This window comes from Haliotis rufescens, unplaced genomic scaffold (genome assembly GCF_023055435.1).
Source record: "Haliotis rufescens isolate VD_foot unplaced genomic scaffold, xgHalRufe1.0.p SCAF_2, whole genome shotgun sequence".
Classification (NCBI taxonomy): Eukaryota; Metazoa; Mollusca; class Gastropoda; order Lepetellida; family Haliotidae; genus Haliotis; species Haliotis rufescens.
In genome coordinates, this window is record NW_025963890.1 from 66,960,673 (window position 1) to 66,972,866 (window position 12,194).

General features: G+C 38.6%; 1 protein-coding gene across 1 annotated transcript; it reads right to left on the reverse strand.

Moving 5' to 3' along the window:
- Positions 1-324: 324 nt before the first annotated feature.
- Positions 325-6,554, reverse strand: LOC124134578. Its single transcript, XM_046499484.2, has 5 exons — positions 6,138-6,554; positions 5,620-5,701; positions 4,873-5,106; positions 2,162-2,408; positions 325-1,511 (listed from the first exon to the last, which is right to left on the reverse strand). Coding segments are annotated over exons 1-5 (882 nt in total). The 5' UTR covers positions 6,456-6,554; the 3' UTR covers positions 325-1,510.
- Between the last annotated feature and the right edge of the window lie 5,640 nt (positions 6,555-12,194).

A 12,194-nucleotide genomic window follows, 5' to 3' on the forward strand; every position in this document is an offset into this window, starting at 1 on the left:
GCAGGTGGCTGCATAATATATGAACTTATTGTTGAGGAGACAATAGGAGAAATGGAATTAGTCTTTGTTGTGCTTTCAGTACAGTTTCTTTGTTCAGTTTCTTCTAAAGTTTCACATACCAATGACAACTGTCCCGTCGTTTGACCATCAGCAGAGAATATGGCACCATTGTATTTCATTTGAACTCATTACACTCAATACACAGTCTTTTGTTTAGTTTATTCAAACCTTTAGTTGTACTACCATCTTCCATTAAGATTTGAAAGGTAGGTTGTTCTTAAAGAACTGAATGATTCAAAGAACGGGTTTGAAAATAGCATTTTAATCAGGAACTACAGTTACAGGGGAAGCATGGCGTGGATATATATGAAACAAGGTGGGCGTGGTAACAATGGTACAAACTTACAGGCAGTTGTGAAATATGTACTACCTGTAATATTCTGAAATGTAGACATCAAAGGCTCTTCATAACGGTAAAGTAGACTATTTGAAAGTTGAAGTCACTATCAAAGTAATGTACAGGGGGCTGCATTGTGCATAACTATGTGATGCTAGGCGAGAATCTAATTTCATGCATAGCTTACTCCGACCCATTTCCTGTCACATGTTATCGATCCCAATTGCGTGGATCGATGCTCAAATTGTAAAATGTATTTCGAGTCACATTTCTATCAATGTGATCAGTCAAAATACAGTAGCATCTAATCAAATTGATTTGTGAAAGCAGCATACAATCCTTGTTATTTTGTAGTTAATGGCCGCAATCGTCAATATTCCACCAATCTGGGTACGATGACACGACCCATCACGTTACCGGGACTGAAAACTCGGGATCTCCTTGGGGTTATAATTAATTCATGATATAGATTCACACTGAACTGAAGAGACATACGTGTCAATTCAAACATATGTGATGAACAAACTCAATAATGTATCACATACGACGGTTGATTGATAAGTTCTGATCCTCACACAGAAACACTTGACCTAAAGACATTAAAATCAATTATTTTTCAAAATAATTCCCTTCCACATTGATACGCTTTTGTCAACAATGTTGGAGGGATTTTCTCCTCGTTTCGTAGAGGTCCTTCACAGCTTCAAAGCTGCTACGATGTCACAGTGAAACAGTTTGCTCAGTTGACTCAAGTATTTCTGGATACACCTTTTTGACATCATGTAATGACCGTAGCTAGAGATTGTCTTCTAAATGAGGCTCAGAACTTAACAATCAACCCTCGTACAAGGAGACAACAACACGCATTTGGTCCAACTAAAGCTTCACATACACTCCATTTACATGAAATACAAAGTACAGTCAATCAAAGTCAGCAAAGTTACTTTCTAACAAATTCATCTGTCGAGTTTGAACACACCACGTCCAATGACTCTGATTGCACAAACACAGTATCAAGCATTTTAGACCCATAAGTCCCATATATCCATCTTGGCGGAATATCACTGGTGGTACGAATGAACGGTTCTCAACAGGCAAACCACAGTGACGTATTCTGCAAGAAATACAGTAAATATATCAACAACTGTAGACCTTTACCAGGTGCAAGCAGTGCCCCTATTTCTGTGCTTCTGCCGTTTGGTCGAGCCAGGTGATAGCATTTAACAAACGTTCAGTCATTTGACACAGTGGGGACGAAGAAAACAACCCGTGAAATCCGGGGTAGAATAGGTCTTCAGCAACCAGTGTTTGCCATAAAAGGCGACTATGCTTGTCGTAAGAGGCAACTAACGGGATCGGATTGTCAGGCTCGCTGACTTGGTTTGATGCATGTCATCATAGATCGATGCCAATGATATCAATCACTGGATTATCTGGTCCAGACTCGATTATTTACACAGACCGCCGTCATATAGCTGGAATAATGCTGGGTGCGGCGTTAAACAACAAACCAACAAACCAAGCAACGAAGAAAACATCTTCTCTCATGTGGACACGAATTTGTTTACCCTTTCTAAATACACTCATATCACACATCAATAACAATTTCCATTGACAATTAATAATGTACGATAACACTTCTACGTCGCGGTGAGTAAGTTCCGATTGGTTGACCGACAAAAATGCTGACTCTTACCATCTTATGTAAATTACTTTAAACAGTCACAAATGAAATAAAATATGAAATCTTTAGGTTAGACGTACCATTGTAACAGCTTGAAGCCAAAGACCTGGACTTCACAAAACTGCAGAATATCATTACTGTTAATCGTTTTGTTTCCAGTAAGCCTCAGGTAACGGCCAGTCAAGGGTGAAGTACACTGTATGGCAATTGTCTTGCCACGCTCTCTGACGGCTCCATTGTACATGTAACACAGTTGTGGACTGACACTAGGGTAGACAAGAGGGTCGTCTTGATACACGTCGAGAGCAAAGTCGTGAAGTCGTTCAGCTGAAACACCAATAGTATGTCAAATGAACACAAGAAGCTTATAGAATATGTTCCCACGATTATTTTCACAGTTAGGGGCGAACCATTTGTTTTTACGTCACACTTTAAATTCAGTCTATAAAATGAATGTTAAATTGTATGATAGGCATTACTGAGAAGTTGACGGATGACAAGGTAGACACAATTTTATGGATAACCAAAAAAGTAAAAAGCGACGTTTCGGTATAGATCCTTAAACCGTTGTCAAACAAGACTGAAAGAGGGACATAGTTATATATAGTAGGTGGGGCATTAACGGAAGAGGATTAACAGTACCAACAATTGCATACATGAGTGGGATTACATAGGTAGGTGTTGACAACAAAGGGATAATACTGTCACAACACAATGGACAGACAAATGATAAACATGTTACAACTTCAATAAAAGGTGAATAGTTTTTATGAATATATGTTAATACATAATGTGTTTTGTCCATCAAAGGAAACTGAAAGTAAAACAAATATCGTGTAAAATGAAACGTTTATCTCACGACAACAGTCTTCTCTACTGGTGACACGGACTTCCACAACGACAAATGTGTCCAGAAAGTCCACCTGCCACCAGGGTGAGAATCACCAATGTCAACAGCAAAACATTTGTTTTTACGTCACACTTCAAATTCAGCCTATAAAAAGAATTTTACCATTTTGTTCACTAAAACATCACAACTGTTCAGATGTAGGAGAAACGAAAACAGAACAATGAAAATAGTAGCTTTATGAAACATTTCTATATTATAAAAGACCATATTTTACCAAACTATGTGTAGCAAATGTCTGGTTTGCAGTTCTCTTCAAATTGACAGAACATTGGTCAACCTGACATGTTTGTACTCAAAAAGTGCTGTCGGAATGTGCTTTTCAATTACTAAGATTGTGGGTGATGGACATAAATAGCATGACAAATGAAACGTTACCAAACAGAAACTTGGACACTGTTACCAATGGTTGAGAATCCATCGCCCAAACACAACCAAAACCATTTGGTACAGTACCCAGGTCAGTGGAACTCGATTTTGAAGTGAACTTTTACTGTACTTTCAGTATACTAGCCTACAAAGAGATGTGGGTATAAAACTAACGATGTATTGTTCATTCACACCCAATGCAGACTGTGTCGGTACAATATCAGAGCTCACAGACCCTAGACGTAACGCTGACACTAGAACATCGACATCAATGAGCTCGAACACGGTGACGCCGGTAGAGCAGAAACTGGCAAAGAGTCAGGTTCACAGGAGAGAGTAGGTTCCAGCTTTTCAGGGAAGAATGTGTGTCTACCTCCGACGAGGAGAACGAACATCACATTATTGCGTTAAAGATGTCGGATCGTTTGGAGGTGGCACCATTATAGCTTGGGGTGACATCTGTAGCCAAATCAAGGTGGTATCTGTGACCTAGGGCTTTTGGAAGGAAACCTCACTGGAGTTAGATTGAACAAACTCTATACTCTGTTGTGCTACCGCTCTGGCAACATAATCTCCGGACCCTAGTTCAAAAAGTAACACAAGACCAAAAACAACGTCTTGCCTTGACTAGCACAATCACCACATCTAACACCAATAGAATACTTGTGGATCACCTTGACCTTCAATTTAGACCACGACCAGGTCGCCCTTATAACAACGATCAGTTATCAAAGGCCCTCCCGAGACAAATGGCCTCGAATCCCACATCTTCTGTCCGTCGTCGAGTTGGGGCGTTCATTGATGCCCGTGGTGGGCATGCACGATATTTAATGACAATACAAATATCTTTCTTGACATCGGTCCTGTACTGTTGTTATCTTGTAATCGTTTTCAAGGGCATCAGATTATTTCCCATCACAGGCAACATGTGTTTCAGTCGTAGCACAGCAGTACAAGTGGAGTCAATAACCTTGTCCAAGGATACAACACAGTGACCTACATGATATTGCCTCTTGGAATGAAAGATTTGAAATAATCATTTATAAATAAGTGTTACAAGCATGCTGTCTCTCATATTCATGTCTTTACGTCAAAGATTATTGCTTTGCTCTCAAAAACGAGGGTCGAGACATTTTATTGACACTGGAAAACAAATTACAAGTTGATGGAGTTTTTATTTCACACAAAATTATTATCTGTGGTTATCCTAAAGAAATCAAATGGTCCGACCCATAATATTTTATGGACATATGATATGTTGTTGATTGAAGAAGGGTAACTGTCTTTTGTTTTCTGTTCAACAGCAGCTGATGTATGGTTACAGATGCATAACAAAAGATCACACATGGTGTTACTGTATCTAATAATCCAAATAATAAACATGTTACAACTTCAGTAAAAGATGAATAGTTTTTTATGAAAATATTCAAGTGTTATATGTAATGTGTTTTATGCGTCCAAAGAATTTTTTTAAACAAATATCGTGTCAAATGAGAAGGGAAACGTTTATCGTACGACAACAGTCTTCTCTACTGGTTACACGGACTTCCACAACGACGCATGAGTCCAGAAGGTCAACCTGCCACCAGGGTGAGAAATCTCCACTGTCAACAGCAAAACATGATCCAGATGACCATGTCGCTGTAACATCACCGTCTACTGCAACACTGGGCTGGAACATGTCATGTCGCCACACTGAACTTGCATTTGCTGGCTTATCTTTAGCCAAATTTTGCAGAATTTCCTCCCCTTAAAGAAAAGAAACGCAGTTCTCATAACATTGGTATGTAATGGTCGGTAACATCTTTAGGACCGACATGGTTATGTGACATAGGTTGAAAACAAAACATAAAACTATTAGGCTTAAAAGTGTTGTAGTATCAAACAGAACTGAGATTATGTTGGCTTATTTGTAAGTAGAAAAACCAAACTAGATAACATGGGGCAGATTTCTGCATTAAAGAGCGGTAACAGACTGAAGGAAGCATGAAACGATATGACTTTAACTTAAGCCAAAAGCACAATTACTGTTTAATAAAGACGTTGTGCGGTCAGTTACTGCATGCACATTGCTTTGCCGGCGTGTCTATCATGTCTTTATGTGTCGGCGTATTTAGATTTTCACTGAAACTATTTTATGAATCATAACCCTATTTTTCATATGATACAATGTTGGATAATATGGTTTTAGGTGTCTAGTTTCAGCCGAAACAGATTACTGTTCTTATGTTATATGTACTCATCGTTATTAAATGTACATACCGCACTGAACGGTGCCATTTCTCTTAGTACTGCATCTTTGCGTGTAGCCACACAGGATGTCATGACAAGGACCAAGTGCTGTCTGTGGCATAGAATAAAATATGACAAGTTTAAGAATTATGCAGTCATATATGAAATTATGAAAATATGCATATGCCAGCTATAATGTCAAGTCATCTACATTTTCACACAAATATATTTCTGATATAGATTTCCAAACCACAAAATGATTTTATCGCTATGATCACATTCATCAATATACCTATTGGACCAGCATAAGTCTTTTTATTTAAAAAACACTCTTTTAACAAAGTTTGTGCTATTAATTTCTTTATACTGGCACATTTTGCAGGAAATTTATTTAAGTTACTCCCCAACAACTAAAACAGAGAAGCAGAACAAACTGACGACACTTCATCATTGGAAAACATCTGCTTGTTTACCACCAGTTGAACTAATATCATATCACCATTTAGACACAACATCGTAAGGAAGAAGTAGTTCCAGTGTAATCTTACCTTGTTCCAACTCATAATTGAACTGTAAATGAAATCCTCTTTCCCTCTATCTTCCAGATATTGGAGGTCCTCAAATACATTTAGATGGCACACTCTCCGCCCAAATCCAAAATTGAAGGACTTGCATATTCCATATGAAACACATTCAGCGGCACAGGAGAACAGAGATGATTTCTCGATAATCTTAAACGTTGATCCCACTAGGTGTTTTCCATCATGCAGCGCCGGCATACATGTATTTGTTACTGGAACCATACTCGAAAGTATCTGACAACAAATGTACACGACTTCCAATTGCCTAAAGTGATGAAAGAACATGATTTCAATATAAACACCTTGACAGTGGTTGTCCAAAATGTGATGAAGGAATTAACAAGAACATATTCAAAAACGCTGCACTTATGGTTCACCTCTTCCACTGCGTATACACAGGAATCATCAATGAGAATATATTGCATATAGTTAAGACTATATCCAACACTTGAAAAACTGTCTTCATGAAATATACATCAAAGCTTCGACACAATGTATAAAGAAAGGTAAGTCTTTAACTGGAGACGTCAATGATGTTTTTTTTCCAAATCATTGCATCGGTATTGTTTAGAGTCCACTTGATACTTAGTTTACTGATAATCAATACTTCGAATGTCAATATAGTAAATAAATAATGCATTGTGACAGGTCCACCACAACAGTGGTAAACATTGGGAGAACTCAAGACAAAGCCTGCAACTGTAGTTGCCTTGCCATTGTTATGGCTAAACAGTCAGATCCATCTGTCAGAAAAAAGGAAACCTGTTAGGCAAAATTTTCTGAACAGAGAGTGAGGTGAAACGGGGTTTAACGACGGTTGAACATTATTACACTTATATGGCGACGTGCATGCACGTGTGTGTGGCTAGTTGTACTGGTCCGGACTGATGCCGATTTATAGTGCAAGCCCACTGAGATACCATGCCGCAGTGTAACATGAATACCCTACTCAGACACAGTGTACTGACTCCGAACCGACCAATTTTTGTTTGAGCACCTTTATACCGAGCGCCAGACAGGGTAACAACAAGTACCATTTTTTAACGTCTTTTTGGTATGACGCGACCGGATTCGAACTCCTGACCTTTCGCTCTCGGCGCGGACACTCTACCACTAGACCACGGAGGCGGTCCTGAACATCTAATCAATTAGTTTGGATTGACAAATAAACACAACACAGATTAAAATAGGTTATTTTTAATGGGTTTCAAAAGAATTATCAAGAGTTCAAAATGAATTACTGTTAACTACTAAACATGTAAATTAGGTACAAGGTAAACATCGGGCGGACAGACCGTATGTATTTTATCTTAATACCTCAGGTTCAAAACAGTCACGAAATGCACCTATGTAGACATGTCTTCCACCGGATGAACTCTGTTAACTTTGTGATATCGATTTCTTTCAATCGTAAATATTTGACAGCCAGATGCTGATAACATGAGAAGTCATGCTGCGTTCTGTTTTGTTCTTGCGATAATGTGTTTGTTTTTTATTCTAACCTACGCTATGTAACCTTTAATAGTTTAAAGTTTGGCCATCGTGTGTACAAGAATCAAGAATCCTATGGCCGTGTGGCAACCGTCTTACTTACTTACTTACATTGGAGATTTTACGTGCGCTTTCCGATTGAGAGCGTATTTCGCACACTGGCCCGCCAGGCCATTTAGTAAAGTTCGAAAAAGGGAATGAAAAGGGGCTGTGCAACCCGCAATGGGTCTTTAAGGGTTGCTGATGTTGTAATTTTGAGATTTGGAGATTTGGAATGGATGCCAAGGTGGGGAGAAACTACGGGAGCCGTGTTGGGTGTATGGTTGTTTGTTCATGTAGTTTTGGGTGTATTAGTGAGTTGGATGGTTTTTAAATGCGGTTTAAAGTTATTTAACGGGTTTAGGATTTTATCTAGAGTTAGTCCTTGCTGTAGGTTTAGTGTGGTTTGTAGAGTTGTTCTATGTGTCTGGTAATGAGTGCAGTGTATAAGAGCATGTTCTGGGGTTTCGTGTTGGGTGCAGTGTGGGCAAGGTTCCTGTTGCGTGTCGTTTAATTTTTTTAAGGTGGTTATTAAGTTTTGTATGGCCTGTCTGAAGCTTTGTTATGACCCTGTCTATTTTTTTAGGGGTGTAGTACTTTTGGTTTGTTTAAGGATTTCTTTAATACTTTCCTAATTTGACAGTCTGAGCTTAGGAAGTTTGCCATTTTTTTAAGATTTTTTTTTTTATGATACTTTTGATTTCAGACTTTGGTAGGAGATTGGTAGGTTAAGGCTTATATTTGGGATTTTAAGGGAAAGTTTAGCTGCTTGGTCTGCTTTTTCGTTGCCAAACATACCTACATGGGCAGGGATCCAAAGAAATTGTATGTTTTTCCCAGCTTTAGTTAGGTCGCTTGTCCTTTTAAGTATTTTGTTGATTAATTTTGGGCGGTTTTTAATGTTTTTATTTTGGAGTGCCTTGAGGCCACTGAGGGAATCTGTTAGGATGAGGATGTTTTGATGGTTTTTAGTTTGTTGGCTATGGAGGTCTGTGGCCATGCCCATAATTTCGGCTGTAAATATGGATTGGTTGTTTTGGAGTCAGTATGATTTGGTTGGTTGGTTTGGTTGTGGGGCGTGTACTCCGAAACCTGTGTGTTTGGAGATCGGATCTGAAAATCCGTCTGTGTAGATGTGGCACCAATTTGGCCAAGTCTCGTGAATGTTTGCGAGTGGGGTGGGTTTGGCTATGTTGGGATCTGTTTCCTTTTTTAGTATGTTCGATAGTGATGTATCTATCTTTGGTATTTGGAGTTTAGGGGTGAAGGCGTTTGAGGGTTTGGTGTTTTGTTTATGATTATTGAGTTGGTGCTCTTTTAGATAATGAGTAATTCTTTGTGAGATTGGGGTGAGGAGGGGGTATTTTTTTGCTAATGCTTGGCTTTTAGGGCTGATGTTGCTTTTTAGGGTGTTTTCGATTGGAGGGTTTGATTGGGATGCTGCCCAGAAGTTTAGGGTAAGTTGCTCCCTACGTCGTTCTAGTGGGATTTTTCCTGTTAGAGCCTGGAGTGATGTGAGAGAGGTACCTTGTTGAGTTCGGGTGATGTGTTTAAGGGCCTGATATTGGATGGAGTTAAGTTTTTTATTTAGTGAATTGTTTAGGGTGTTGTAAATGGCGCAGGCGTAGTCTATTTTTGATCGAATTAGCGATATGTATAGTGATAGCAGATTTGGTTTAGCGGCTCCCCAGTTGGAGCCCGTGAGACATTTCAGAGTATTTAGGTCTTTACTGCACTTAGTTACGAGTTCTTTGATGTGAGCATCCCAGGTGAGATGCTCACCTTAATCACCCTTAATCTTGATTTCTTCGTAATTTATATATTCCCTGATATTATATTATTAGGCCTCCTGCGGCCCTACCTGTTTTGGTTTGCGCTCGGTCTGTTCTAACTGAGTTAAAGTTTGGTAGTGTGAATTTGGATTTTTTGGAGAATTTAGTTTCCTGGATGCAAGCAATATGTGGGCCTTTATCTAGCTTAAATTTAGTATTTAGTTCATGGCCGTGGGAGGTTAGTCAGTCCGTTGGTGTTCCATTATTGAGTGCTTTGTGGTTGGTGGTTTAGTTTTAGGTTTTTGGGTTTAGTTTGTTGTGGTTGCTGCTTTGTATGTGTGTGTGGTTAGTAACCGTCTGAGGGACCGTCCATTTTATATTCTAGGGGGGTGTCTCTCGGGGATGCAGAAGAGATGACGTGACTGGATGAGTTTTCTTTAAATTTGCAGAACTTGCAGTTGTATATTTGAAGAAGGCTGGATCCCTGGGTCACTGGTAAATTAACGTTCATAGTGGTGTCATTAATCTGATGGTTGAAATTCTCTGTGACGTGACGTGATATGTCACGATCCGCTTATCAAGGGTTCGAATCGGAGATTAGCCCGAAATAACACCCGTTCCGTCAGCATTACACCGTGGGATTCAAGGTCATTTTTGAGACACACGTCTACAAGATGCTATTAAAACTATTCGACTGTATATCGTGAATAAGACATATATGGCTTCAGCGATTGCTGAGAAGGATAAGTAACTATGATGTCAAAATACTGCATACACGTCCACGAGGTTGCTTGTACTAGTGCAGGCGGGATTAATAGTACTAACCCACTGAGATAAAGTGCGTCAGTTTAATCTATAGGGTATTCAAGAACAGCTGACAATATCTTCTTTATGGGGTACACATGTAGGTATTGCTCGTAGAGGCAGCTGATCGTGTTTCAAACCCTAGTCCTGATTATGATATTATGGTTTATGAGCAAAACGGGGTTTACTTACGTATATATAAATATATATAAAGCACAGTAAAGTTCTAACTCTCAGGCACAATATAGTAATAACTGTGTTCAATCTTACTCCACTTATTTAATTATTACTATATATATATATATATATATATATATATATATATATATATATATATATATATGCAAAATTTCCTTTTACAACGTTATGTCCAGTTCTCTAACCCAATCTAAGTATCACATACCAATGTCAGTCGGAGAACCTATTAGATTACAATGCCATTAGAAAAATATATTGCAGCATACGTCATTTGAATTCATTACACGCTACAATAAATAAATAGATAGTCAGTGGGTCTGTCCTGAATACGCAGGTGGCTGCATAATATATGAACTTATTGTTGAGGAAATATTGGAGAAATGGAATTATTCCTTGTTGTGCATTCAGTGCAGTCTTTTGTTCAGTTTCTTCTAAAATTTCACATACCAATGGCAACTGTTCCGTCGTTCGACCATCAGCAGAGAATATGGCACCATTGTATTTCATTTGAACTCATTACACTCAATACACAGTCTTTTGTTTAGTTTATTCAAACCTTTAGTTGTACTACCATCTTCCATTAAGATTTGAAAGGTAGGTTGTTCTTAAAGAACTGAATGATTCAAAAGAACTGGTTTTGAAAATACCATTTTAATCAGGAACTACAGTTACAGGGGAAGCATGGCGTGGGTATATATGAAACAAGGTGGGCGTGGTAACAATGGTACAGACTTACAGGCAGTTGTGAAATATATACTGCCTGTAATCTTCTGAAATGTAGACATCAGGGGCTCTTCATGACGGTAAAGTAGACTATTTGAAAGTTGAAGTCACTATCAAAGTAATGTATTGCGGGCTGCATTGTGCAGAACTATGTGATGCTAGGCGAGAATCTAATTTCATGCATAGCATACTCAGACCCATTTCCTATCACATCTTATCGATCCCAATTGCGTGGATCGATGCTCATGATATCAATCACTGGATTGTCTGGTCCAGACTCGATTATTTACAGACTGCCGTAATATAGCTGGAATATTGCTGGGTGCGGCGTTAAACAACAAACCAACCAACCAGCCCATTTCCTGTCAGACGTTACAGAGACAAGGTACAGCCTATTGTGTAGATACTGTACAGTACACTGTGGAAGTGTACATTTCTAATAAATAGGTGTTAAACAGGTGGATGAATAGCTCAGATTTACAACTTTGAAAGCAATGTGGATAAACAGTTAGAGGAAAATGGCTGCAAAAGTTATTAAAAGTTGAATACAAACAGATAAAATTATTTCAATATTATTCCGAAGGATGGTGTGGATCTCCGGGAAGTCAAATTGTAAAATGTATTTCGAGTCACATTTCTATCAATGTGATCAGTCAAAATACAGTAGCAACTAATCAAATTGATTTGTGAAAGCAGCACACAATCCTTGTTTATTTGTAGTTAATGGTCGCAATCGTCAATATTCCACCAATCTGGGTACGATGACACGACCCATCACGTTACCGGGATTGAAAACTCGGGATCTCCTTTGGGTTATAATTAATATATGATATAGATTCACACTGAACTGAAGAGACATACGTGTCAATTCAAACATATGTGATGAACACACTCAATAATGTATCACATACGATGGTTGATTGATAAGTTCTGATCCTCACACAGAAACACTTGACCTTAAGACATTAAAATCAATTATTTTTCAAAATAATCCCCT

What these genes read in the sequence shown, in the direction of transcription:
- LOC124134578 (XM_046499484.2), bottom strand. Translation starts at nt 6,455, where the DNA reads ATGTTCTTTCATCACTTTAGGCAATTGGAAGTCGTGTACATTTGTTGT. An exon ending in CAATTATGAGTTGGAACAAG is followed by an intron (nt 5,702 to 6,137) that starts GTAAGATTACAC and finishes TCTATGCCACAG; the next exon opens with ACAGCACTTGGTCCTTGTCA. An exon ending in CAGTAGAGAAGACTGTTGTC is followed by an intron (nt 2,409 to 4,872) that starts GTACGATAAACG and finishes TTGGTGTTTCAG; the next exon opens with CTGAACGACTTCACGACTTT.